Here is a 27,835-nt window from a genome sequence, read left to right on the forward strand (position 1 = left end):
CTAATAAGTTTCTGGAACGTGTCCTCCTTTTATTACAAGTTCTCTCAGCAGTCCTTGGCGTATGGTCCAAGTTTCCAAGAAACTAGGGCAGTAATTTATTGCAGTGAAAGTGAAAATGCTTCACACAAACAGTAAGAAATCCAGGTGCCAGCTTTAAATGTTTGGTTTCTTCTTCTTCAAATATGGGGAATGCTGTTCTGACGTGATTTTAAGTCCACAGATTTGGGGAGCATCAGTTACTTTGTTCGCTCTGAGTGTGAGTGACCTAGCACTGTATTTAATTTAAAAAATGGTTTCCAGTATGCCTTGCTGGTTTTCATCTTAAAAGTCTAATTTAAAGTATTCATTTTGTTTGTTTTTCTTTTAATGATGCTGAGAGCTAATTCTGCTAATTAAAAGAATAAAAAGGGCAAGTAAAAATGAGTGGATACCTGAAACAGTAAGGTTTATCCTGCAGGTGTTTAAAGTGTTTTATATATTAAGCTGTAGCTGACAGCTATGAATGCTGAGGCTATCTGAAAACCAGACCACCTACTAAGGGATTTTATGAGGCGAGGACACCTCCACCTACTGATCTCAAGGAAAAATTCTGGCCTTTGTGGGTCCAGACTTCATTAGATGCACAGTCCTCTTCCTCTGAAGAGTGAAAAAGTTGAGCTAACATGAGGATGGGATGTAAGTGCTGGAAATAGCAGCTCCGTGCCAAGTGATACAGTTCCTCATTTGGTCTGCCATGTGCCGGTCTGACTGCCCTAGCCGTTGTCTGGATCCGGTTGACTGTTGGCAGAGGTTGAATGCTTCCTGAGAACAAATCACTTTATTGTTCATGTCTGCTCATGCACTGCCTTTTGGGAGTGTGGTTCATGTTGGTAGCAAGAAGCAGGGCCATTAGCACCAAATGAATTCTTTGTCAAGCAGCATGTCTCACTGAAATTTTTACCCTTTTCTCTAACTGCTTTTCCCCTGGATCGAATTTGCAGTATCCTAATGGACTGGCTCCTATTAAGCAGATGACTTGCCGTTTTTTTCCCTCTTTTTTTTTCTTTTTTTTGTTTTTATGTTAACTCAGCAGATCATGGCCTACCATGATTTTCCACAAAACTGGCTCCTGTCTTTTTCCTTCTTTTCCAAGTGAGCAGCGTGGCAGCTCTGGGACTTGAGGAAAACAGTTCTGTTTCACTTAAGCCCCCTCCATCCTCAGGCCCTGTGGAAACGGGGCTGTTTGAAACAGCCAGCATTTCCATCCTAACTGCACCAAAAGCTCAATGCCATGGAGCTCCTAGTCATGAACCACCACCTCAGGGAGTGATCCACTGGCAAAGTACAGTAGCAGTTCTTGAGGATCCCATCACTCCATGCCCCAGCAATACTGGTAACAGCTGCCATTGCTATTCTGTTTCAGCCCAGACCCAGGGATTGGGACTGTCTGGAGCGGCTGAGCCAGTGTAGCCACACTGCAACTGGGGCAAGTCATGGCTTATGAACCAGCACAACTGGTCCCATGGTTCATTGACAACCTTAGTGCTTACACGATATGAGGACACAAGCAGCTTAGCCAGTAACTAAGGCTTTTAGGCCCTGCCACAATACACAGTAACAGCAAGAAAAATTTGGTGTGCTTCTCCCAAAACTTAAAAATTGGCTTGGTTGAGTTTTTCAGTCTTATGTATGTGGAGCTAGTTTGAACTTAGTGTCATCTCATTCAAATTCAGGACCTGACCATCGCAGAGAATGGTTCCCCATTCGTGCATAATGGGAGAGAAATAATTTACTTTTGATTCAGTTTCCACATAGATGAAAATCTTGAGTAGCTAAATGGCTGTGTCCTGTACTGTAGCTTAAAACCTCAATGTGCTTTGGGGAGGGGCAAGGAGAGAGCATCATAAGTCTCTGTTTCTCTCTAACCCTTGTTATCTTTATGCCTCTGAGGATGCAGGTGATGAGGATGCAGGTTTCACAAAGTCGTGCTGGGCGTTGCAGGAAGGTGAGTCTAAGCAACTGTGAACTTCCACAAGTCTTGCTGGGGCTTCCCAGTTTCTCTGACCACATGTTTACAGCAACTGAAGCAGAAGCCAGTGTCAGCAATTGTATGTGACCTCCCAAGTCGCCCAGAAATGGCAGCAATGAGAACCAGTTTCATCTTGAGTCCTAGCAGGGTGTCTTGGCTTCTGGGTCATGTTTATCTGCAGGGCAGAGACCAAGAATTTTTAACCAAAACCAAACTAAGTGATCTTACACCTTTCTGATGACAATAATGCATTTGTGTCTGTAGAGTCCAATCTGAAAAAGAGGTATCCTTGCTTTACATCTCATTATTTTCATTACTTGACAGTATTTTCATTACTTGTCACTGGTGAGACAGAAATATGTCCTGTATTTCAACCTAGTCCAGCTTCCCCCAGGCAGCTGTGAGGACGAAGGTAGTTTTCTACAAGCACTTTTTCCTCGCTGGCAGCAGGGGATGGTTTGAGCCTTCGTGGAAAGCTGATAGTTTTGTTCAGGTGCCTGAAATGAGTTTCAGAAGGAACCTCAGTATGTGCGTAAAAGTCTGATCCTTTATCCTGCAGCAGTGGCCTCTCTAAGAGTGTCCTTGTAGTTTCCTGGCTCTGCTTCCTTCCCCCCCTCTTTGTTTTGTTTAGGGGGTGGGGGGTGCCTTATTTTTTCCTGCAATAGGAGTTATTCCATAGGGCTGAATGGTGTTTGTGCATTGCAGTGGCAAAGGAGGTTTTGAAAGGTGCTTGGCTCAGGCTGGAGCTCTCAAAAAACTGGCTGGATGTCTGTCTTGTGAGTGCTGGCTGTAGCCTTTTCACCTGTACCACAGCCTCTTCCTGCAGAGCAGAGCTGATCCCAAAAGAGAGCTTTTCAGTCTCTGGTATTATGCAGGAATCTCCTTCCTTTTGTGCTGGGGCTGATTAAAATCTCTCATTAGGTTTGTCTACTGACTTCTGACGCCAGTACGTCATGCAAAACCATCTCGTAAATGATAACAGTTTGGGGCAAGTCAGCCACTGAAGTGTTCTCACCTTGCCAACAGTGAGACCTCTGAGCTTCGTTAGATGCCTCTTAAACCATTCCTGGGGAATGGGACAGGACAGTGCATTGCTGGCGAAATATCTTGCTTCTTTCTACCAGCACCAGCTGTTGTGCTGGGCAAAGCACCTGCACTCGCCTGGGCAAAGTTGCAGGCAGCCTTACCTTCTGTGAAGCTGACTGGTCCTGCTGCTTGGCATGGTTACTGGCGTTGCCCACGTGTTTCTTTGAATGACCTTCCTCTGGGCTGTGAGTATGGTTTGTACTGGGAATACCCTGTCCTTGCTAGAAAATCAGCTCCTGGGGAAATATGTCCTTGGTTAGGCACGTTGGAGATTATGGGGGAGGTGTTACTGCCACGACCTTAGGGATATATTGTGGGTTAACCTAGGTGGGCAGCTCAGCCCCGCACAGCTGCTGGCTCACTCACCCCCCAGTGGGATGGGGAGAGAAGCAGAAGGATGAAAGTGAGAAAACTTGTGGACTGAGATAAAGACGGTTTGATAGGTAAAGCAAAAACTGTGTACACCAGCAAAGCAAAATAAGGAATTCAATCACTGCTTCCCACGGCAGGCAGGTGTTTAGCCATTTCCAGGAAGCAGGAACAGTTACTTCATCATACGTAATTTACGTGGGAAGACAGACACCATAATAAGTCCTTCGTTCTCCCAGTTTTTATTGCTGAGCATGATGGCACGTGGTCTGGGATATCCCTTTGGTCACTTGGGGTCAGCTGTCCCCGCTCTGTCCCCTCCCAATTTCTTGTGCACCCCCAGCCCGCTCGCTGGTGGGATGGTGTGAGAAACAGAGATGTCCTTCAAAGCCGTGTGAGCAATAGCTGAAACATCCCTGCCTTATCAGCACTATTTTGGTCCCAAATCCAAAACATAGCACCATACCAGCTACTGTGGAGGAAACTAACTGTCCCAGCCGCAGCCAGGGCAGGGTGTGTGTCTGTGTTGTGCTTTGCCTGGAATTGGCCATAACATGCTACGAGTAGAAGCACAGTAAGACTCAGGAGAGGCAGCAGTTCGTCTGAGCCCAGCTCTGCACCAGAGGAACTGGGTGAATGGCAGCAGGGGCTCTTGTAGGGCTGACACCCAGTTACTGGACACAGACCAGTTATAGAGAGAGTAGAAATGGGGATTTCCTGAACACTTGTGGGGGAATCTGAGAGAATGTGGCATACAGCCCTGAAAGGAGTGAGGGCTGGTGGTTGTCTCTATCTCCAGGGAGTTCCCAGCAGGCACCTTCAAACCCCCAGTTTGGAGAGGAGGCAAGGCAACCCAAAAGCCCTGTAGAACTGGGTACTGAAAATGGGGGGTGCATGGGTGGTGTCTTTGTGCTTCCAGCTGTGAGGAACTCTGGGGAAGGCTTTTCCCTCCACATCTCTGCCCTGTCGGTGGTTCCCTTGTGCACTGGGGCTGGATCAAAGAGAGCAAAACTGCTCTGGGAGGTGATGCTCCCTTTTTCATCCATTCGGCAAAGGTCCCTGCTACTGCAGCAGCTCTTCCAGGTCAGACTGTCACTGCCTGACTGTGCCTGAGCTGTTGCAGGCTGCTTTTCAGCCCTAAGGAGCAGGAGATCAGTTTTTTAATCACTAAGAGCTTTTCTTCTGCATCTTGTCACACACTGATGTGGTATAGAGCTGCAACTGCCCCAAATGTGCTGCTGCTATGCCTGGCTTTCTGTGCAGACTTGTGCTCTGAAACAAAATGAAGGAGAAAGCCAAGAAGCTAAAAGTTCTGGTTTGTTAATTTAACACCAGATGTACAAGAAAGGCGCGTTTCAGCCTGGTTTATTACCCAGTGCCATTTGTACCCACAAATTGTTTTACAGCAGCTCAAATCTGGAGTTTGCACACCTTTACGCTATATGCACCAATTAGTTTCTCTTAGGCTCTTAACCGTGCAGAAAGGTCGTATGATAGTCTAGGTGCCATAATCGATATGGAATTGAGGTTGTTCCGGACAACGTAAGAATCAGGAATAGAAACTTTGCCACCACACCCACTTTCAGACCTCCTTGAACATCAGAAGTTGAGAAATACCTTTGTGGCTCCAGTGCTGGTGGTTGTCTCAAATGCAAATATAGTAGCTTAAAAGTGTCTCCTTATTTTAACTCTTCCCAGCCTGAGAGAGCTTTGCACCTGCCTCAGGGTAGATAGGGTGATTTCAAGAGACAGAACAGGGGAGATGTGGGGCAGCCTCTGAACCTCGCTGCAAAAATGTATAGAGTTTTAGGAATAGTCCTGCTTTACTCCTCATTATTTGATCTGAGGTTCCCGTTTGTTGTTGGTAGGAGTGACTCTTGTGATCCCTTAGTGTTGTCATGTGTTCTTGCAGCAGGGCAAAATGGTTTGTGCAGGGTGAAAACGCAAATGTTGCTTTGCACATAGGGATGGTGCAGCTGGGGCAGCCAGAGCTGCTGTGCTGGGAGACCTGCAGTGTTGTGCTTAAGGGGCTGCAGCTGGAGATTGCCTGGAAACTTGAATGTTAACATGACCGGTACTAGCTTATGCTTATTTTCTTTATCAGGCATAGTTTGTGACTGTAGTATTTGTGACCCTGAGGGCTAGAAATGGATTTTGTTTGTCAGGACAGCTGCGTGTCTCCCCCACTCACGTGGTTCAGGGGGAAGCAGGGGGGTTAGCTCCTACATCCTATTAGTTTCACAGTGAAACTGCAAAACTCTTGATCCTGCATCTTCATGAGCTTGGCCCATGCTGTACCTGTATCAGCTAAGAGCTGTTACAGGGGATCTGACTTATTCTCCACGTCTACTGAACATGCAACGCGTGCCAAAGATAGAGGCTGCATAAACCCAGCCCAAGTTTTCCTTTATTATACCCCCCACAGATAACAGGGTGTGAAGTAATAGTGAGTGTAACACAGCTGCTTCTTGCTTGGACTAATGTACCTCCCTTTTACTCGCAGCCTGAATTTTACCTTTTCCTGCCACGTTGTTTTATGCGGGTAGCATCTGGTCAGGTTTCTGTTGCTTCAGTGTGTTTGCTGGGTATTACGCAGACAAATTATTCCAGCACAAAGGAGGGAGTGGGTTAGAGCAGGTTAGAGCTGTCTGGCCTGGCTGTGCAGGAACCAGTGACAAATAAAAGCTCCATAAATACAGTGTACATTCTTCTGCCTCTCCCCTTCCTCCACACGTATATCAGTTACTTTTCCAGATTATTGAGAAAAGTATCTCTGTATTTCCTGGGTGTGAAATTAATTGGCTCTCCCTTTGCAAGCAGTTAAGATAATTTTGCCAGCAGCACTGCAGTTTGACTTGAGGCTCTGCTGCTGGATGGCTGATCCCAAAGCCAACAGGAACAGCAGAGATACTGGCCTCAACCCTGTGAGGGATGGTGGGTGCCTCTGGATTGCTCCAGCCGACTAGGAGCCACCTGGGATGCAGGACCAGCCCAGGATGGAGCTGTCTGTGGGGACAGGGCTCCCCTGTTCCCTGCACACCCCAGCATCCAGTGCCCTGCAGGACTGGGGCATGGGAAATGTACACCAGCCCCTTCCCCACTTCTGCAGCACTGAACCTGGGAACTGGGGTCACCCTGGGCTCTAGGACTCCCAGGGGTCTGTATAGTTAAGCCTTAACCATCAGCTGTTTCCCTGTGGCTGTCAGCACCCCTGTTTGATGCTGTAACATCTGGCACAGCTGCCATTGCCCCCAGTGGTGGGTCTCATCCTCCCTCTGCCCTCCCTGGGCTGTGTTAAGGGGCTGATAGGATCCATCCACCTGCTCCTTAACGAAGCCAGGCATTTGTGGAAGGACAACGGGGAGGGAGAGAGTGGAAAAAAGTTTTGCCAGGCATCGTTTCCACAGCAGTCCAGTGCAGCAGTGCTTGCCCTCTGCTCTGAAGCAGCTTGGCAACATGCAGGGAGCTGGTGGCGAGCCGTGTCCTTCCCCTGCACTAGGGCTGTGGGACCATTGCCACCAGTCACAGGGTGCTCTGGCTGCTGCTGTTGGCAGTGGTGTCCCCACACCGGTGGCTTGATCTCACGGCCAGGAGCGTGGCAAATGCAGCTTCTGGGTGGCCTTTTCTAGGTTAAGCACAGCTTGCAAAACCCTCACACCTCTCTCTCTGGGCTTATAAAACTCAACTTCTTTGGTTGTGGCCTTTCACTGGAGAAAGGGAGCTGAAGGTGGACTTCACCCCTACTGAAACCTGGCAAAAACCCTGAGGGCAGGGTGCTGCAATGCACATCTCAGCCCTTCAGATACCACATTCCTCCCACCAAGATTTTGAGATTTCACCTCTCTGGCCCTACTTCTGGAAGAGAACAAACAAGCCTGACCCCAGGGCAGCATCCTTCTGCTGTCCCCTCTAAGGAGAAATGCCTGGGTGAGAGCAGAGGCTTGTCAGAGATTCAGTAGCAAACCCCAGCCGGGGATTCCCCTCCAGTCTGGCCGCCTGCCTCTTGCGGTTTTTCACAGTCAGGGTTGTAGGTTTTTTCCCCTTTTTCTTAATCCTGTTCCCTAGCCCAGAGCTGGGCTTGCTGCAGGCCCACACGCTGCTCCGCAGGTGTAAATCGGTGCAGCTTCCGCAACATGGGTGACACTGCCCAGGGTGTAGGGGTCACCCCCTTCCTCTGGTCTATGCTGAGCTGTGGTAATGATGACACCCCCCCCTTCCCCGGACGGATGGATGGAGACACACGCACACACATTTCTGCTTCTGCTGTAGGGGATTTTGTGACTGTTTTTTCAGGTAGTTTGGGTATTTTGGCAAACTGAACAGAAAATCACAGGCAAAAAAGGCAGCAAGAGACAGGAAGGAAACGGAGGCAGGAGGTGCTTGTGCAGCCCTCGGCGCAGAGGTTTCCCCTGGGTTTGTGTGTATTTCTGCTGTGTCGCCCGCAGTCACAAGAGTTCACTTTTCTCTTTGTGTCCCTTGGGGTGTGCACACCTCGCTGGAGAGGCTGTGACAGCCAAAAAGCCCTGGTGTTAGGCTGTGGCAGGTGGGTAAGGCTTGTTTTGGGGTACACCCAAACCCTCCCCTCCCCTGCAACACCACGCACAGACTTTCCCAGGCTCCAGCACTTCACCCCAGGCCATAAGACACAAACCCTTGCGGAGGGTGGCAACCCCCCTTGTACAAGCTGGACCTGATGCAGCGTGGGGGATGGTGCTGTCCCACAGGCAGCGTACTTCCAGCCGGCTCTCTAGGCAGCCCTGGCCCCCAGAAACTCTCGGAAACAGATTTTTCTAGTGGCTCCTGTGACGGGGGATTTTGCAACGTTCCCAGGTGAAGGGGTGGTTTGTATGGCAGCGCCCACCCCCTGCCAGCCAGGGGCTGGGGAACAGAAGAGCCTCTTCTCTGCCCCCCCGTCCCCAGGCAGCAGACAGAGCCCTGCTGTTGGGCTGAGGAAGTTTGGTAAAGGCAGAAGGGAGGAAAAGGCTCCTGGCAGGTTTCATCTGTCAGAGCCAAGAACAGTCCTGTTAGGAGCTTGTGATCTTTTTTTTTTTTTTTTTTTTTTTTTTCTTCTCTTTTCAAATACATCTATTTATTTCTTTTTGAACTGTTGGCCATTGCTCAAAGGGACCCGGGCTGCAAGTCCATCCCAGCCGGTCGACCGCTTGCTTGCACCTCATCCTGGCCCAGATGATGGTCTTCAGCTTCTCGCCGGTGAAAGCCGCTCTCTTAGCGAGGGTGTGGATGTCTCCCCTTTGCCAGGAGCCTGTGCCGGCAGCAGTGCTGCGGGGGGGCTCGGCACGCTGGCACTGGGAAGACTGGGGCAGTGTTCGGGCTGAGGGCTGCTGAAAGGGCTCAGTGTGTGCGAGCGTGAGTCACCGGGGCTGGAGGGCAGCTGGGAGCCGCGGAGAGCAGCCGAGAGCTGCTACAGGGGGGCCAGCGCCCCAGGAGAAGGTGGTGAAATGAATATCATTAGTGTGGAGTGGAGGCAGAAGAGCCTGAGGAATAGACGGAGGCTGGGAGGTAGGAGGCTGGGAGGTAGGAGGCTGGGAGGTAGCGTTTCCAGGTGCAGAGGGATTTGAGGGACAGTTGTGGCACACTTGAGTGTGTGCATGGGGTCCGGGATGGGAAGCGGGGGGGCGCCAGGGGAGGCTGGGTCTGTCTGCACCCCGGGTACATCACTTAACCTTTACATGGCTTGGTGTCAAACAAACGAAGCCTGGGGAAGGGCTGGGAGAGTCCTGGCAAGCTTTGTGGGGCCCTCAAGACAGGGAGCTGCCTTGTGTCACCCTTCGGTGCCCCGAGCGCTGGCTCACGGAGCTGCTGCTCCATCCCGGCTGGTGCAAAACAGCCCTGAGGCCGCTGGTTTTCTTTGGCTGTAGCCCTGGCTCAGTTTGGCTGCACGCTTCCCGCTCTGGCTGGTACACGTCCAGGTGGCTGCCAGGCTGTGCCAGCCCCTTACGCATCCTGAGCATCATCTCTTGTCCCCAGAGGCATCACCTGCCGTGACAGACCTGGAAGGGCTTGTTCCCTCTTGGAGCAGGGGACATTGCTGGTGGCTCAGTGCCAGCCCCTGAAGAGAGCATGGGTTCTTGGTGACTTCCCAGCTAGGACCTCTGTGTCTGGCTGCATGTGAGATGAGAAGCAGGGAGGGGTTTTTCTGGTTTAGATTAAACACGAGCATGCGCAGGAGGGTCTGGGTCCATCTCGAAATCAAACAGCCTTGTGTGTGGGGGTGCCAGCACCTAGAGGTCCCCCATGATGTGTCTGAGGGTTAGCCGTGTCCTCCTGTCTTCCAGAGGCATCATGTGCTCATGCAAGACACCAGCATGCGTGCAAGAGAAGAGTAGAGGCCCCTTGGGGTTCAGCTTGCCCTCATCCTTGAGCCCACAGCTACTAGGGACAGCAGAAAACCACTCCAGAGGCTGTGAATAATCTTGGCTTACTGGCTGCCAGCCCAGGGCCAGTGCCTTCACCACACTCTGGTCTGTTGGTCTGTGGTGCCCCATAGAGAAACTCCACAGCCATGTGCCTGGTGTTGGCACCACGAGCTGCTGGTGCCAGAGAGTGACCCTGTCACCTCACTCCAAGGACCAATGGACTTTCCATCCTGCTCTTTCCATGCTGTCCAGCTTTCCATCCTTCCCCACCTCTCCCTGACGTTGGGCAGATCTTCAAGGCTTTGGCCCTACAGGAGTGAGCTCTTAGGGTGGGGCTTTGCCCTGTTGTCACCAGTGGCAGCAGTAGGGTGAAGGGAAAGTAGAACATTATGGGGAGCACTGTGATGACACAAATGGGCTGGAAGGACCCATGAGAGCCATCAGTTTGTCCCTCCACCCTGTGGCAGGAGCTGATTTCCCACAATGAGGCAGGGATCAACCCAGCAGCCGTGTCTGGAGCCTCCCCAGACCAAGATTCTAGAAATGCTGGAGCTGCAGCAGCACGGCAGAACCGTCAGCCTGACAGATGGCACAGGGCTGTAGCTGTGCTTGCTGTGAATCAGGGAAGGAGCTGGATCCATGCATTAACTCACTGGCCATCTCAGCCCACAGCATGACTTCACTGTCGGGTGAACATCCCACCATGGAAACCAAACCTCAGGAATGTAGCTGGGTGTGCCGGCTCTCTTCTCCTCTCCTGAGGGCTCTCAAATGGCTAAAATCCTCCCAGGCTAGCAAATTGCTGTTGCCGCTTCTCCCACCAGCTCCCCGGGCTGGGCTGGGCAGCGATGCCCATGCAAGGGTCATCCCCTGCGCCGGGTGGGTGCCTGCCTGGGTGGCCCCATGGGTGCTGGGTGCTGCCCTCCTTGTACGTGCAGAAGTGGGGGAGCTTTGCCATGGCTGTAGTTGTGTAGCCCCAGCCAAAGAGGGGAAAATCTGTACTCCGCATGCCCTCTTTCTCCCACTCTCCATCTCTTACTGGAGACAGACCCACCAGTGGCTGCAGCAGAGCCCAGGTTTTGGCAGAGGCAATGAGCAGCAGCGGAGCAATGATTAATGATGAGCAGAGCTGCAGGGCCAGGGATGTCTGAGTCGCCTCTACCTCACTCCTCAACCGATTTGGCCAAAAAAGGCTAATGTGAGCATTTCTGCGTCTGCTGGCCCAGGAGGGGGCCCGGCCAGCGCTCGGGGTCTCGGCAGGCATGCGCTGCACCGGGGCTGTATGTTTTTCCACTTGGGCTGGAGAGGGGCCGCGGGCAGGCAGCCGCCGGGCTCAGGTGATTCCTAAGCCACCCTTTCCATCTGACTCATGAGCGACGTCGCGAGCGCTCTCCTGCCCAGCGGAAAACACGTCGCCTTGCAGCTCGTGGCTCCCGAATCCGTGCCAGCCCCCCCGGCAGCAGGGCTTCCCGGGGCTGTGTGCGCAGCGTGCCAGCACCCTGAGCTCAGCCCAGCCCTGCCCGGGCTGCAGCTGGGACAGCCGTTTCTGTGATGCCCAGCCAGGGCTTCACCTTCAGCCTGCACCCGCAGCCAGCTCTGCAGGACGGTCAGGGCAGCAAGGCTGAGCAGGACAGGCCTGTGGTCCCTGCGACAGGCAGGAGCATCTCTGTAGGCAGGGCTGCCAGGTTCAGCACTGGCATGACGTTGCTTTCCCAGTCCTCCAACCTTAGAACTTCTCTCTCCTGGTTCCCTGTCCTCTACCTTTGCTCTTTGGGAGGGTCTGGGATGTGAGTGATGCCCTTCAGCAGCAGGACAGGTCCTCCCTTTCCCTTTCCCTTTCCCTTCCCCTTTCCCTCTTTCCCTCTTTCCCTCTTTCCCTCTTTCCCTCTTTCCCTCTTTCCCTCTTTCCCTCTTTCCCTTTCCCTCCCAAGGCCGAGCACACCAACATCCTCCTCCTCCCTCCTTTGTGGGCCTGGGCAGCACAAACATGTCTCCCTTCTCAACCTCATGTTCCCATCCATCTAGGCTTTCTCCATCCTATATGCTCATGGGCTTGTTTTCTTCAGTGCCGGGATGCCATCTTGCCACAGGCTCGCAGGACGAAGAACCCAGACCTTGGGGCTTTCTGCGTGAGGTTGAATTGAGAAAGCAGAGAGGGGGAAACTGAGGCACACTGGGGTAAGTACTTCTCGCAGGGGGACGCTGGGCTGCGAGAGACAACCAGGGCTTCTGGCTCACTGTGTCCAACCACAGGGCTGTTCACATCATGCTGCAGAGGCACCACAAGCTGTCTGCTCGCCCCGTGCCTGCTGCCGGAGCCACAGCATCAGGCTCCCCCTTCTCCTTTGGGAAGGGAAATGTTTTCCCTTTCCCCTCCCTTCCCTGCTCGCCAGCGTGAGTCCGGTTTCCCCTGTGCGCTGCCGCCAACTGCCTCTGGAACCACTGGAAAATGCATAAAAGGCCTGGGCAAGGCTGCGGTGAGGGTTACTCGCAGTTACAGCTGGATCCAGCTGCTGATTTAAAGCAACAACAGCACAGTCACACAGTCTCCCCAGGAGACCCAGGCATCCCAGGGGCACAAATCCCCCAGGGAGAGGAGGTAGCAGCCCTGCTGGGCAGCAGCCCCAAACCTAGAGGGGAGCTTTTTCCCTGGGGAAACTGAGGAAGGGGCATCCCAAGGAGGCAAATCCTTGGATGGATCCAGCCCCGGGGGTTTGCTCACCCAGGTTTGCTGACTGCTTCCCCCTGTGCTGCTCCTGCAGCTCCTGGCACAGAGGCCAGGGCACTGCTTCCCTGGCAGCCCCGGCTCGTGTCCCGCCTGGGGATGGGGCTGCAACAGCCTTGTCTCCTCCAGCACTGTGCCACCATCCTGTCCCCTGCCTTTCCCTGAACCTGTGGCACTGGAGTGTCACCCCATCCTCCTATTCCCCCACACTGCGGCTGTGGGGTTCGTGTCCCCCCTGAGCACCGTGCTCTCATGGGGTGGCCCAGAGGCAGGTTGGGGCTGCAGAGGGCAACAGTGGCTTGGGGACCCCCCAGCAGGGCAGGGCTGGCCCAGCCATCACCCTGCAAAGCAACTTCTCCTCCTCCCCCATTTTTGGAAGAAATTGTGCAGTTTCCCCCGGGGTTTGATTCCAAGCAGGGCAGCGGGCATTGCTTTTGGCTGTGGCTCAAGGTGTTTCAGGGTGAGCTGCCAAGGCCAGTGGATCAGGAGGGAGACCCTGGCTTTGGGAAGGTAGAAACGCTTCTCCCACCTCCGCCTGGGAGCCCATGTGGTCCAGCTCTGGCAGAGGCACTGGGATGGAAACGGCCGCGGGGCCCTGGGGTTAATGTGTAAATAACCAGTGCCGTGCTCGGGATCTGGATTATGGTCCTGTTAATGATGGGCAAGCGGAGGGAGCTTTCTGTGGGGGTGGCCGGCTTCCCTGCCATCCCACGTCACACCTGGACGGTACCTGACGTCTGCCCCAGCTTCCAAGCTGGAGGTGTTCATTCAGCAATAAACCAGGGTAATAATTAATCCTAACTGCCTGTGGGGTTTTCTCTGAGCGAGGGCTGGGACAGAGGCAGTGCCAGTCCCTGGTCATAGCCCCTGGGATCCCACGTGGGAGCAGAGGTGATGGTGGAGCCTCCCAGGATTACTCTCTACCTGCCCACGCAGCACAAACAGCATCACGAAAGGTGCTTAGAAAACAAATGTGCAAGCACAAAGGGACATTCCCTGTCCTATTGCAGCCAGGATGTTTGTCCAGGAGTGCGTGCAAAGTCCTTACGTGGTGTGAGTCTGGCTCAGCTAAACAAATAGTAGCCTCGGCCTCCTTCCCCACCCTGGGGTATGGCGCAGGTGAATGGTTTAAGGAACACCTAAAATGTGTGACCACCCCATGCTGCTGGTGTCAGGTCAGGCTGAGCCCTTGGTCCAGCTCCAGGCACTCAGAGGTTTGGGGAGGAGAAGGCTGATTTGGGTGTCCCTGCAGGTCACAGGGCGACAGGACCTTGGCTGGTGTGGGAAATCCAGCCTGGGGACCACAGCACTGGCACAAGTGGCCAGGAGGTGTGAGAGTCACTGGGAGAAGAGATGAGACTTTTTTCTGTGTACATATAATTTGCTGGAATGGAAAGAAATCAGAAAACACCACCAAAAAAAAAACCATAGCAAAAAAAACAGGGCAGCTTTTCCCAGTGAAACAAACCCAAACCATCAGTGGGAAAAACATCAGCTGGGTCAACCTGCCACTAGCCAGCCCCCTGGGATCACATAAACTTCATTAAAAAAAGCCTCTTCCTTTGTACTTACTTTTTTTATAACACATTTTAGTTCAGGCCCGCTTTGAAATGAAAAGAGGCTTCTTGAAACAAAAAAAGCATTGCGGTTTGCTTTGAGAACATCCAAATGAGCCACTTTGGCATCGCCCCAGTCCTCACCCAAATGATTTTTGTTCACCATCCTTTACCCAAATGATGCCCTGTAGCCCTGTTAGGTGCCAGCTCCAAAGCCTCATGTCCCCACAGGTCGTTTGCCCCCATCTCCAGTGGTGACACCGGGTGGGATGCTTAGGTGGGAGGTAAGTGTGTGGCACTGGTACTGGCTGTCTCCAAATGGGTCCCAGGAGCCGGCAGCTGCAGAGGTGGCTGCTGTTGGCAGGAGCTGATGTCACCCCAGCTGTGACTTGGGTGTCACTTAGGAGGGTCTGTGCATTACCTTCCCTTCTGCATCCCCATCCAATGCAATGAGTGTTATTTCTTGCAGGTCCCGTGCCAGCTCTCACAGGACCACAGTGGCTCACCGCACCTCAGAATGTCTCCAGCATTGCGTTAGGCAAACGAGCTGAGCTTCTCCATGCCTGAGCAAGAGCCTGCCATGCAAGAGCCTTTCTCCAGACACCTGCAGCTCCGCCAACAGTGCCAAAAAGGTACCTGGTGCCTCTGAATTTCAGCCTCGTGACTTAGACCTAAGAAATAAGGGTGCTGGGTGCTGCAGCAAAGGAGGGACAATGGATTCATCCACTTTGCTGAAGACAGGGACAGGCAGGAATGGCAGGGATCTGCTGGTGCCTGTGTCTGCTCATAATAAAGTGATGCTGCCCCTGGCTTCAGTTTTGGGTGAACAAAAAAATTCAGGTGTCTCTTTCTAGACTTTGCTCTCAGCAGAGGGGTTGTGGCTGCTCGGGTAAAACTTGTTCTTGCCAGACACTAGAAAGAGGCAAGGAGAAGGTGTGTGGAGGAGGATTATATTTTTTTAAGAAAATGGTTTCATTTGGTTTTAACCTTCCTGCTGCCTTTCTGCTTTCCCAGGGTGAATATGGAGAGCCTGAAAACTTGGGTTTGTCCTAAACTTTCCTATGTAATGATGAAACATATGTAAAAAATGCTGCTTCATCTTAAGACTCAGCCTTGAAACAGGAGCTGGTGATGCCAGAGTTGCCTTGGACAGCGCTTATCTCTGTCGTTAGTAGCCCCAGACCTGACACTATTTAAGTCTTTAACGAATAGAGAAGTAAAGCTTTGCACAGCCATCACGCCCCAGGTCTGCAGCGCTCTCACGCAGCAGGACATGCATCTGTCCTGCACAGGAGGAGGCAGGAGCAGGGTCTGCCTGCACAGGGGGGGATTATTGGAGCTGAAACTGCGTAGCAGCACAGAAGCATCCGGGAAGTCCCTGTGCTCGTGGCCCTGCTGCTTTCCTGCACGGAAGCAGGCAGCAGAGAGGCGGCAGGCAGGGAGCATAGCTGGCAGAGCTCCCTGCCGAGGCTGCCAGGAGCCCTCCTCGCCCCGCAGCAGTGCCGCTTCCATGCCCGAGCAGCTCAGCCCTCGGGCACGCTGCATCCAGCTGGCCCTGGGCTTGCCGGCTGGCCATGCTGTGCTGGGGGATCCGGAGAGCCCTGGGAGCCTGTCGCACACCCACAGCACCTGGGCATCTCCTGCAGGCTACAGCAGCTGCCCCAGGGGTGTGTTTTGGGGTTTATTCCAGCTCCCCACGGCCAGGATGCTGCCACCCCTGTCCCCTTGTGGTCCCAGGGCATGTTGCAAGGAGGAGATGGTGGCTGTGCTGGTGGGGCTTTGCTGTTCACACCCCTTTGTGCCTGTTTGTGAAGGGGGAGTTCTCCAACGGGGTCACCCTCCACTGTGAGCCCCTCTTTGCAGAGTGGAGTGAGCTCCCAGCCATGGGCCCTACCATCTACAGGTGCTACAGGGATGAGATGAGTCCTCCTCACATCCCACTCCAGGGTGATACTCAGTGTAGCTCTTCATCATACCCAGTACTCTTTCTCTGTGCACTTCCCAGCCATGATTTTCTTGGGGCTATAAATTCAGCAGATACAGACTTTCCTATCGGCAGTGGGAACAGACCAAAAAGGAATCAGGGAAGGTGTGTAGGTACTTTCGGTGGTGATAAGGTTGTGGGGTGCTGCAGAGCTGGTGCAGCCAGTTTGGGCAACGCTTCCTGGGGAGCTTTCACAGTCCCCAGGACATGGAGCTGCAGGGCATCTGGGAAAGCAATAAACTGAGATGAGGAAAGAGAATGAGGCTGGGAGAAAGCAATGCAACTTTCTTTCCCGAACTGAGCTGGACTTGGGGTTTTCTTGGAGCAGGGCCAAGTGTTGCTTGAGTAACAGAGGTTGTGTGGGTCCCACCACATGTCCAGCCTTGGCACAGAAGAGCCTTTCCCATGACAAGCACAGTGTGTCTGGGGGGGGGGGGGGGTATGACAGCTGTGGGAGACCCCGACCCTCAGCACTCATGCAAAATGCAGAGAGGCTGTGGGGAAAGGGACTGGGATATCTCTGCTGGGCAGGAAAGGAAATATCCCAAAGGATTTCCTGCAGGCTTCATGGTTGACATGAGCAGCTGGTGGGGATGGAAGCATGACAAAAAGGGAGACATCAGAAATGATGGGGACTGATTTTCATGGCTGAAAAAGACCCTCAACTGAAATGCTACATTTAAGAGGAAAAGAAGGTCTTTAAATCTGCATCTCAATGGGCAATGGGATGTCCCCTGCTGGTATGGCTGCAGCAGGGACTCTGGTGGAACATTACTCTGAACCAGGGCTGAAGGAAGAGTTTGGAAGGACACCTCACCTGCCCCCGGTGCTGGTGGAAATCTGATCCATGAGGCAGGTCCTGGCATGCTGTAGGCACCCTTCTGCTGCAGCAACCCTTCCTCTGGACTCCCTGCACCCCACGTGAGGTGTGGGTCCTGGACAGTGTGTGTGTCTGGTGAGGTGGGAGCCCTGGGCAGTGTTGGTCTCCAACAAGGTGTGGATCCTGAGTGAGATGTGGTCCTGGGTAAAGTGTGGGTCCCAGGAAAGCTGTGGCTCCGTTGCTTCAGGGATCCCAAACTATGCTGTGCACAGAGGCAAAGCTGGGATCTCAGTGTTGCCGTGAGAAACCGGAGCTGGGCCCCAGCTTCCTTTTGGGATTCATCCCAACCTGACCTGACTGTGTTGAGGGGCGAGGGCAGAAAAGACCCACATTCCTTTTCCAAAGATCAAATCCCAGCTGCCAAAAGCACCTCTCCTGGTGAAGCTCTGGGATCCCCTTCCCACAGCTGGGACCCTTTGCAATTACCAGCGATGGGGCAGGGCTGATGCACCCAGAGGGCACTGTGAGGGCTGCAGAAGACCCTACGGGGTGCCAGGGTGGGGGATGTTTGGGTGGGTGGGGCCGGGGGGGGTGGGGCAGGACAGGACACACCCGCCCCCACCCCTCCGCGAGCTCCCAGCTCCCGGTGAGTTTCCCATCAGCAGCGCGGAGGGTCCCCGGGGGAAGCGCGGTGTGTCACCCGTAACCCCGTCCCCGGCATCGCTGGGGAGCTCCGTGCCGGCGGGGGGGCGGTGTGTGTGTGGGGGGGGGGGGGGGCTGAGGGGCAGGGCAAGAGTTAACCTACCTGCTTTGCCATCCCTCTTGGCTCCACCTCGGAGAGCGAGGGGAGGGAAAAGGGAAAAAGTAAGGGGGGGGGGGGGAGGTTTGGGGTTGGGAAAAAGAAGAGGAGGAGGAGGAAGAGGAAGAGGGCAGAAAGCAGCGCCCGGACCGCGGGCAGCCCCGGCCAGCAGCGGAGCGGCCGCCCCGTCCCACTCCCAGCATGTTCCAGTGGTGAGTGAGCGCAGGGAGCGGGGGCCGCGCCTGCTCCTGCCCCGTTACCCCCCGCTGCCCCCCGTTACCTCCGCTCCCGCCGCCGCGTCCTGCCCGCAGCCTGGGGGGCTCCCCGGTCCCCATCCCGCCGGGTCCCTCCCGAGGGGCTCCCCGGTCCCCATCCCGCCGGTCCCTCCCGAGGGGCTCCCCGGTCCCCATCCCGCCGGGTCCCTCCCGAGGGGCTCCCCGGTCCCCATCCCGCCGGGTCCCTCCCGAGGGGCTCCCCGGTCCCCATCCCGCCGGGTCCCTCCCGAGGGGCTCCCCGGTCCCCATCCCGCCGGGTCCCTCCCGAGGGGCTCCCCGGTCCCCATCCCGCCGGGTCCCTCCCGAGGGGCTCCCCGGTCCCCATCCCGCCGGGTCCCTCCCGAGGGGCTCCCCGGTCCCCATCCCGCCGGGTCCCTCCCGAGGGGCTCCCCGGTCCCCATCCCGCCGGTCCCTCCCGAGGGGCTCCCCGGTCCCCATCCCACCGGGTCCCTCCCGAGGGGCTCCCCGGGAGCGGATAGCTGGGCACGGGCAACTTTGGTGAGGAGAGTGCGCATGGGGAAGGGACAAAAGACGGCGTCTGTCCCCTGTCTGTCTGTCCCCATCCCAGGAGTGACGTTCCTTTCGGCCGCGGGTCCCCCTCCCCCCGCAACCCCCGGGCCGGGGTACCCCGGGCCAGGCTCTCCGGGGTGTCGGCTCCCAGCGCAAACCTCGCCCCATCTCGGGACGGGGCCACCGGGCAGGGCTGGCGGTCGGTTCCCCCCCCCGCCTTTCCCTGGGGATGCCTTCCCCAGCCCTTCCCTGCAAAGGGCCGGTTTGGGAAGGGGAGGGGGGCGGCGTGGCCGGGAGAGCGGCGCCTGGGGGCAGCCAGACCTGCTCCTGGGGTCCCTGTCCCACGGCAGCGCCAGCCTGGGGGACGGTGCCCATGGAGAGGGGGGGGGGACGGACATCCAGGGCTCCTGCTCTTGCCTCTCCCCCAGCCCTGTGTTTTTACCACCTTGTATTTAAGCCAGAGGTCTTTTATAAGAAGTGGACGTGTGTCCCCAGACACCCTGGGAGGACACCCACCGTGAGCTGGGGCCCTGCTGGGCGCTTGCACACAGGCTGCTTTTGGAGACATTTGGGTGCCCAGCATCTGCTCCTAGATAAGATCCCCTCTCCCAAGCCCTTGGCACCGCCAACAGAAAGGGCTCTATGCTGGCAGTGCCTCCACCGGCTCCGTGACTGGATCTAATTGAGGGGCCAGAAAAATCCAAATAAATAGATAGCCCTGACTGATCAAAGAGGTTTTCATGTGGATCAAAAGTGGCTGTGTGCCTCCGGGGACCAGGGACGGAGAGCCCCAGTCCCCCAGGGCCTTGCCTGCCCTACAGCATCACCACCTGAAAGGGGAACGGCCGCCTCTAATTTGGGGATTTATATTTAACCATCCGGGCACAGCCGGTGGTGGCGTGGCCATCTCACAGGGAGGCTTTTGAGCTTTTCCTGGTGGAGAAAAGGGAAGAGGAGGGGAGTGGGTTGGGACCCTTTCAAAGCTGTCTCAGTGGCACTGACACTGGTGGTTGGGCCAGCCAGCCCCAGCTGGCGCCGGTGAGAGCCCAGCCGGCATGGACACGGGTTGCTGCTGTCCTTGGGCCCTTCGGTGCCGGCTCTTGGGGACACTGCCAGGGTCTGGCTGGGGGTTGTGCCCCAGAACAGGGCACTGGGGCTCAGCAGGGTGATTTCTCTGTGATGGTAGCAAAGCCAACACAGCTCCCTCGCCTCCTGCAAAGCAGTGGTTCTTGGAGTCTCCAGGGAGCAGGACCCGGTTCCTCCCCCCTGAAGTACTTCCCAGCTGAGGAGACCACAGAGCAGAAAGACTCAAGATCAGAGAAGATACACGCGATTGCCACTCTTCTGACCCCCAGAATCTTTGGTTTGATGTGGGAATTGCCTGTGGCTATGGCTCAGGTTCCCCCAGTCCCTGTTGCTTTTCTGCCAGTGCAGGGACAGGATTTCTGTGGGGCAGGAGGTGGCCGTGGGGCTGCTGGCTCCTGCTGAACCCGGTGGTGCCCCTGCGGGTTGCCGAGTCCGACTTATAGGAAAAATCCCAACTAATTTTTTGTAACAAATCAAAAATTGCTCGTTGCACTGGTGGGAGCTGGGGGAGCAGTGTCTGGTGGAGGAAGGAGGGAGGAATAAGTTTCTGTGCTGTTGTGCAATACCTCACTGATACACCTACATGTACCCAGGCTATCCAACCTCCTCCACCTCTTACTAAAAGCAGGAGCTCCATCTCCCCTCAGCCCCAGGGCAGTCTTCTGCCTGGACTGAAATAAAAAGCAGTGATCCAAGGAGGGTAATGGGGGTGAGCGACTCCACGGAGCTCCTGTCTCTTGTCAGGCAGAGCCTGCCAAAGGTGGAACCCACTCGTGCCAGTTAGTGACAGCCCCACCAATGCAAATTTTTTTTTTTTTTAATATTAAATCAGTAATTCCTTGCCCATGGCTTCTGGGGAACCCTTGGCCATCTTTCAGGCTGGGTATTTTATCATGTGTTGTCCTTGGGGTGTGGGGAGTGCAAGGATGGGATGGGATGGGGTGGGAGCAAGGCTGAGTGTCCGGATGGGATCGGTGCAATTGGGGTTACTATACAAGGGTGACTAGGGTTATTTCTGCTGCAGTGCCAGGTATTGATGAGAGGTTTTAAAAATTGCTTGGCTGTGCAGGGGTTAAAGTTTTATCGGACCACAGGGGTTCTAAGGATAAGCTTAGAGCTGTGTGGCCAGGGCTGGAGAGGGTTAAGGGAATGGTGAGATCTAATCAGAACTGCTCCCTCATCAGTCTCAGATGAGTGGCCACATATAAAACCAGATGAGGAATATCTATCAATTTACCAGTAATTACTTATTTCCACGCTGGCTCTCACAGTCCACGCTAGCGATCACAGTTTTCCCACGTAAATGTGGGGCTGAAAAGTTCTTTGTGCTTGAGGGCAAAGCTGGAGACAGGAGTTCCTGAAAGCTCCTGGTTCCCCTGCTTCCCTTCGGGGCTGCTGCATTTCAGTGTGGCTGGAGTCCCCAAGAGCATTGCAGTCCCCTGCCCTGGGGAGCCCAAGGGAATATGGGGTGTCCCACCAAGCAGGTGCTTTGGTGCAGCCTGTGCCCCAAAACCCCAGCAGCTTCCTGGCAGTGCTGATCATAATCCAGCCTTCAGGGCCAGGAGAGTTTCAAGGTTCCTTTTTTTTTTTTTTTGGCGGGGGGGGGGGGAGCTATCTGGAAAACACTTGGGTTGTATGTTTCAGATTTCAGCCCCAAGCTCCTTCTCTGGACTACTCCAAAGTGAAGGTGCCATCTGCCTGGGTAGAGACTATCTTGGTTCTGGCTCTGACGGGGAGTGGGAGGCTGAGGGCTGTCCCTGGTGGGTGGCACCCAGGCTGGAACGTGCTTCTGTCACCAAGAGGGCAGGTGCAGGGGATCTATGAGACTGGTGCCACGTCTGTCTCCTTTGGCTCCCCAGCCGAGGTCCCTTTCACTCCCCGGCAGGGAAAAGGGGCTCCAGGGACTGCTGAGCACCTCGCGTGTCCCCTCCATGTGTCCCCTCCATGTGGAGATGGTGCTGCCCTTGGGAAGCTGTCAGGACCCCCGGTGGGCACGTGGATCCCAGCTGCCACCCCCCAATGCCCGGTGTGCTTTTGCACAGGGAGATGGGCCAAGGCAGCTGGAGCAAGCAGGACTGCAACATCAGGAAAGTGGAGCAGATGTGCCAGCTGTGGAGCAGAGCCAGGTACTTGGGGACAACATAGTGTAGATGGGCAGGGCCAGCAGTTCCTCTCCTCTGTGGCAGCAGGGCAAGAAAGCCCCCTTTAACTGTGTGGAAAAGCAGGTTGGGGTGGTATTCGGGGTGGCATTCAGTGCATCAGTTGTCTCTGAGTGCAGCCCTCCTGCTGTCCCAAGGACGGCACGAGGATCCTGCTCAAGCCCCTGGTGAGCACCAGGGTTTGTCCCATGAGCCAGCAACTTCCCCTGGTGATGGGTCTGCAGCAGGGGAGGGCAGCGTTTGATCTACCACCCCCAGCCCTCCACACACCCTGGATGTGCAGGTATCTGGTTTGCTGCAGGCTGGGAACATCTGCCCCCAAATCTGCAGTGCATCTACTGCTCCTTATCACCACAAAGTGAAGCAACAGGTCCTGAGAACTGGCCAAACACCCAGCAGTGCCCCCAGAAATGCTGATTCCCAAGGTGGTTGCAGGGCTAAGGACATCTCTTCCCCACTGAACCCTGAAGTTCGCCTTAAGTGGTGATTTTTTTTGGTCCTGATCTGCCATTTTGAAACGAAACAGCAATGACTGTTTCATTTTGACTCCTGTGGTCTTCTCAGCTCTGGTTTCTCAGTGTTGCGTGACCTGTGATGCCAGTCTAGGGCCATAGGATGCCAGTCTACAGCCATAGGCAGTATGCCTGTATTTTGGAATTAACATTTCCATGGAAAAGATAATTCCCTTCTGCTCTTGTCCTAAACTGCAATTTTCAGATGTCTGAAACAGAGCTTTCTTCAGGACTTCTCTCCAAAACAGCTCTTCACGGGAGCTCTCATCCTGACTTCATATCTCTCTCTCCCCTTGCGTCCCTCCCCCCTGCCTTATCTTCTTCCCGGTGAACCCTTCCCAGCTCTTTGCACAGATATGGGGTTGCCAGATGATACCGCAGCCACTTGCTATATGCCTTGTGCCTGTCCCTGTGGTTAAGCGTGGCCCCCGAGCTGCCCTGCAAGCAAGCAGGATGCAGGTGGGAAGAGCGTGTATGGTGTCCCACAGCTCTTCCCACAAGGCTGCTGCCCATCAGGTGATGGGACACAGATTATGAGCATTCCATGACCTCTCCAGGAGGTGCTTTTGCAGGCAAGCTTCTTGCAGCCTGCAGTTTCCTCTCCTTAACTCCCTGTCTTATCCCTTTAGGAAGAAGACCATCTACAAAACTGTTTGCCTCTCCTTCTTGCTGGTGATCACAGTGACGGTGCTGCAACGGGGAATGGCCCCCAGTCAGTTCATGCAGGGCCAGCAGCAGAAAGACCTGCCCACCCCAGAGGCCCTGAAAATGCAGAAGAGGGACAACTCCTTCTCCTTCACCAGCACTTTCTGGAAGAGCAAGAAGGAAAAAGCTCCTGTGAAAGAGGAGAGTGTGATGGCAAAGCAAGTGAAATCCTGGGATGTCACCACTACCAACTGCTCAGCCAACCAGAACTTCAGCAAGGTGGACTGGTTCAAAGGGCTGGAGCCCAACTTCCAGCAGTTCCTCCTCTATCGGCACTGCCGCTACTTTCCCATGCTGATCAACCACCCTGAGAAATGCAGCGGAGACATCTACCTGCTCATCGTGGTCAAGTCTATCATTACGCAGCACGACCGCCGTGAGGCCATCCGGAGGACCTGGGGCCAGGAGAAGGATGTGGACGGCAAGAGGATCAGGACGTTGTTCTTGCTGGGCACGGCTTCCAAGGAGGAGGAGAGAGCCAACTACCAGAAACTGCTGGATTACGAGAACCATATCTATGGGGACATCTTGCAGTGGGATTTCCTGGACAGCTTCTTCAACCTCACCCTCAAAGAAGTCCATTTCCTGAAGTGGCTGAACATCTACTGTGACAATGTCCGCTTCATCTTCAAAGGTGATGACGATGTGTTTGTGAGTCCCAGCAACATCCTGGAGTTCCTGGAGGACAAGAAGGAGGGAGAGGACCTCTTTGTTGGGGATGTCCTCTACAAGGCCAGGCCGATCCGGAAGAAGGAGAACAAGTACTACATCCCCAGCGCCCTCTACAACAAAAGTAACTACCCACCCTATGCAGGGGGTGGGGGCTTCATCATGGATGGACCCCTAGCCAAGAGGCTGCACAAGACCTCGGAGACACTGGAGCTGTACCCCATTGACGATGTCTTCCTAGGGATGTGCTTGGAGATCCTAAAAGTGTCACCCATTGGGCACGAGGGCTTCAAAACTTTTGGCATTGTGAAGAACAAGAACAGCAAGATGAACAAGGAGCCATGTTTCTTCCGGAGTATGTTGGTGGTTCATAAACTGCTGCCTCCAGAGTTGCTCCAAATGTGGGACTTGGTCCATAGTAACTTGACATGCTCGAGAAAACTCAATGTCCTTTAGCTCAGTCTCTCTGGAGAGCTGGGACTGGAGGGGCTGGGACAACCGATCCCTGCTCCAGGATGGGGTGAGTCTCTGCTGGTGGCACACGAGTCCTCTGCGGGGCATGTTCCTCCGGGGCAGAGACTGCACTCATGGGCAGGGTTTGTGATGGTGTTTGTTCCTGTACTGTAATGTGGTTCACTTATCTCCAGCTGGGTTGGGGGTTGATGAAAAAGGAGAGGGGAAAAAAAACACAACACAACAAATCTAGCACAAAATGAAGAGAGAGAGGGAGGGAGGGCAGAGCTCTGCTTTAGGTACCACCTCCACCAGAGTATGATGAAATACGGGGTGGGGGGGAGGCAGAGAGGGAATGTGACACAGGCATTTTTTGGAGATGTTCAGGGTCTGGCTATCCAGGGAAAGTGCTTCAAGGGAGCTGAGCAGTTTACAAGTGTGTGAGCCCCCGACAGCTCAAAAGTCAAGGGGATTTTGTTTGTTATTTCAAGTTTCTCCTCCATGTGAGGTTTTAGTGACATCGACTCTGTGTGCATTGGGTTTGCCCCTGCCAAAGTCCTCACTGTGCAGCTGGGGAAGGGGCTCTCCTCTGAGGCTGGATCCTGAGCCCCCCTTGGGGTTTCAGCCAGGCAGTTGGGGAACTGGGGTCTTTGTCCCTGATAGAGGGTCCCAGACAGTGGTGGCTCCCAGCACCAGCATGGGCTGCGCTCAGCCACACAGCCCCTCTGCCAGCCTTGCTGTGCGTGCACTCAGAGGAATGTACCCAGCTGGAATTCCTCAGGGATTTGTTCCTCCTGGCAGGAAAGGGAAGGGACGAGGCAGGCTGCCCTTGCCCACAGCCAAGAAAGAGGCAGAGAAACTTGATCAGCCCCAGCTGGAGTGGCCCCAAAGCACCTGGGACCCCAGCTTGGGTGCAGGCACCCTGGGGGCTCGCTGCAGGGAGACCCTCTCCTTGCAGCTGGGCTGCCCTGATGGGGTTGCCTCAGAAGGGGACAACAGACCCCAAAGACCACATGCATGGCTGCTTCAGGCTCAGCCCTGGTTTTGCAGCAAGCACGATGTTCCAGGGCAGGTTGGAGAGTATCGGTCCTGGCCTGGTACACAGAGCAGGGTCCAACGGGACAAGGTGAAGGAGAGCTGGTGTTTCACACCGTATCTGCCCCTCTCAGGGCTGTTGCAGTGTTCTACAGGATGAGGCTCAGAAGCATGACAAGGAGTGGTACCACAAGACATGGCCCTCTTTCTTTGGGCTGAAAGGACCACTGGAGCTGTCAGGGGGAGCCCCAAGCCAGCTGTTGTGATGGACACCCCCCCCAACACAGAGAGACATGTGGCCACAGATGCTCTCCAGCCACCAACCGCAGGTGTCAGCAAAGCCACAGGCATGTGCAAAGCCACACGCATGCACAGGCCCTGGCATGCCAGCTCCCAGGCACATGCTCTGCGCACACAGATGTCCATGTCATGTACGAACATGTACAACCCCATCCGTGGCCCTGACCACGCACAGTGAAACGTGGCATGCGTGCATTCCCTCTCTCTCCCTCTCTGGTGCCAGACATTGAAGGGAAAAAATATTGACTACCTCAAAGGTCCCCCTGTGCAGTGCCTTTTTTTTTTTTCTTTCCTTTTTTGAATGTGTTTTGGAAATGGGCCTGTTTCATTTACTCCAAGTCTGTATGTTCCCCAGGTTAGAAAACAAGGAAGAAAAAAAAAAAAAAAAAAAAAAAAAGGGCCTATAAACCAGCCAGAAAAGGCACCCTCCTGCCAAGCCCCACAACCTCTTGGCCAGTGTCCCTCATCTGCCCAGTCGCAGATTTGGAAAGGAGGAAGAGAAAGAGCCCACTGCTGCCCAGGGCTCGGCCCTTGGTACTGGGGCTAGTGGCAATACTGTGAAATTTGATTTAGGATGCACCCAGCAGCACCGCATCCCTGGGGCAAGTGCCAGCAGTGCAGGGCAGAGACTTGCCCCAGGGGCATTTTCGGCACACAACACTCTGCTTTCCCGTCCCCTCCCTCCTTCCAACAGGAGTGAGTTCAGAAATCCAAATTGACACCTCCATAATTTATGTCAGGTACAGTACGTTAGCTGTGTATTTATCCTATACGCAGGGACAGCTCTCGCCCTCCGTAGCGGTGCATACGGTGAGCCAGGGCTGCGCGCAGAAATCTCTCGCTGCTGTTCTTCACCTGGTGGGACCTGTACAGAGAAATCTTGTAGATTTGGTGAACATTCTAGTTTCTAAATAAAGGTTGAAAGAAGAAGGAAAAAAACCCACAAGCCCTCACCTCATGTCACTGCTAGCAGGTTTCTGCTGGCCCAGTCAGCCTGGCTGGTTGGGAATGAAACCTGGCAATGGGATCCAGTGGCAAAACCGCTGCCTGGTGTGGCATTTCAGGGCTGTGGCTGCCCTGCTCCAGCTTGGCACAGCTTCCTTGCAGAGCCTGGCATGGCGTTTAACAAGAGCCGGTGGATGTTTTCTCTCTTCCGTGCATTCCTCCAGCTGCATTTGAAATCTCCAGCTGAACTTCAGATTGTGCTGGTGCCCTGGAGTGAGGAGCACCTCACCTCACCCTCCCTGGGAAGAGCTGCTACATACAGCAGGTTTGGAAACTCACCTGTTTTGTTTGAACACCCTCTCTCCTTATGCTGAAGGAGATCGCCACCTTGCTGCCTCTGTCACGCTCTCCATGGCAGGACCTGGCTCATTGCCTTTTCCCACCACCACCACCACCACCGCCTGACATCCCCTCTCCATAGCCTGACATCCCCTCTCCATAGCGCAGTAGGATACACAGGCCATGGGGCAGCAGTGACCCCAGAGCAGAGCAAGCCACATCCACAGGGACAAACCCGCATCAGGTATGGACCTGGGGGGTGAAGAGGAAAGCCATGGATGAGCCCACGGGTCTCACCTCAGTGTTTGGGCACTGGGGGCTCGGTTTCAGGGCTGGCTCCTCAACAGGGTGATGGGGAGCAGAGAGGCCAGCAAGGGGGACCAGGACACGCTGGATATGGCAGGCTGGACCACCTGCCACCAGGGCCAGCTTGCCCATGGCACCAAACACTTCACAGGTGGGACACAAGGCAAACGCTGAGCAGATACACTTGTGGATGCTTTTGCCCTTCTCCTCTGCAGTGTGACCTGCCCCAGGGCTGCCTCCTCCAGCTGTGGCAGGGTACCAAGGTGCAAGCAAATGCTCCAGCCAAGGATCCAGAGCCCCAGAGTGGGAACAGGGCCCCAGTGTTACAGTGCAGCTGGGCTCCATGGGGCACAGCTGGGGACAAGGATGCAAGTGACAGCACGGATAGGAAGGATGCTGCAGCCCCCAACTCAGCTTCCCTCACACGGGGGAGGCCTCCGAGCCATGCAGGATCCGGGGCACTGCGCACGACATCCACTGCCATCCACACACACCCCCAGGCGGGTGCGGAGCCCCTGGGACCCGGCCCCTCACCGACCCCTCGGCCCGGCCCTGGCCCCGGCCCGGCTGCGCGGGCTGGTGCTGCCCCCTGGCGGCACCCGGCTGCGCGGGCGAGTGCTGCCCCCTGGCGGCCGGTCCCGCCGCCGCCGCCCTCCGACCATTTGCCGCCGGGGCTCGGGCGCCGCTCTAAGATGGCTGATGCCCAGGGCTGGAGGAGCCCCCGCGCCCTCCGCGACGGGGGGGACCGACGCACAAACCCCTCCTCAGGGGTCCGGCGAGAAGCGAAGCCAAAGGCAACCCTACCCCCGCAGTATAT

General features: G+C 55.0%; 1 protein-coding gene across 2 annotated transcripts; it reads left to right on the forward strand.

Moving 5' to 3' along the window:
• The first annotated feature begins 11,798 nt into the window (after window positions 1-11,798).
• On the forward strand, window positions 11,799-26,354 carry B3GNT7 (UDP-GlcNAc:betaGal beta-1,3-N-acetylglucosaminyltransferase 7). 2 transcript variants are annotated; one of them, XM_037407562.1, is made up of 3 exons: window positions 11,799-12,018; window positions 14,591-14,753; window positions 22,896-26,354. In XM_037407562.1, the coding sequence occupies exon 3, from the start codon at window positions 22,969-22,971 to the stop codon at window positions 24,094-24,096; it is 1,128 nt and encodes a 375-aa protein (XP_037263459.1). In that variant the 5' UTR covers window positions 11,799-12,018; window positions 14,591-14,753; window positions 22,896-22,968; the 3' UTR covers window positions 24,097-26,354. The 2 variants fall into 2 exon arrangements, with proteins under 2 accessions (XP_037263459.1, XP_037263458.1); XM_037407561.1 differs by lacking the exons at window positions 11,799-12,018; window positions 14,591-14,753 and adding an exon at window positions 17,841-17,936 and having other exon boundaries at window positions 22,896-24,310.
• Window positions 26,355-27,835: the final 1,481 nt, after the last annotated feature.

The sequence above is a fragment of the Falco rusticolus genome, chromosome 13 (genome assembly GCF_015220075.1).
Source record: "Falco rusticolus isolate bFalRus1 chromosome 13, bFalRus1.pri, whole genome shotgun sequence".
In the NCBI taxonomy this organism is placed as follows: domain Eukaryota; kingdom Metazoa; phylum Chordata; class Aves; order Falconiformes; family Falconidae; genus Falco; species Falco rusticolus.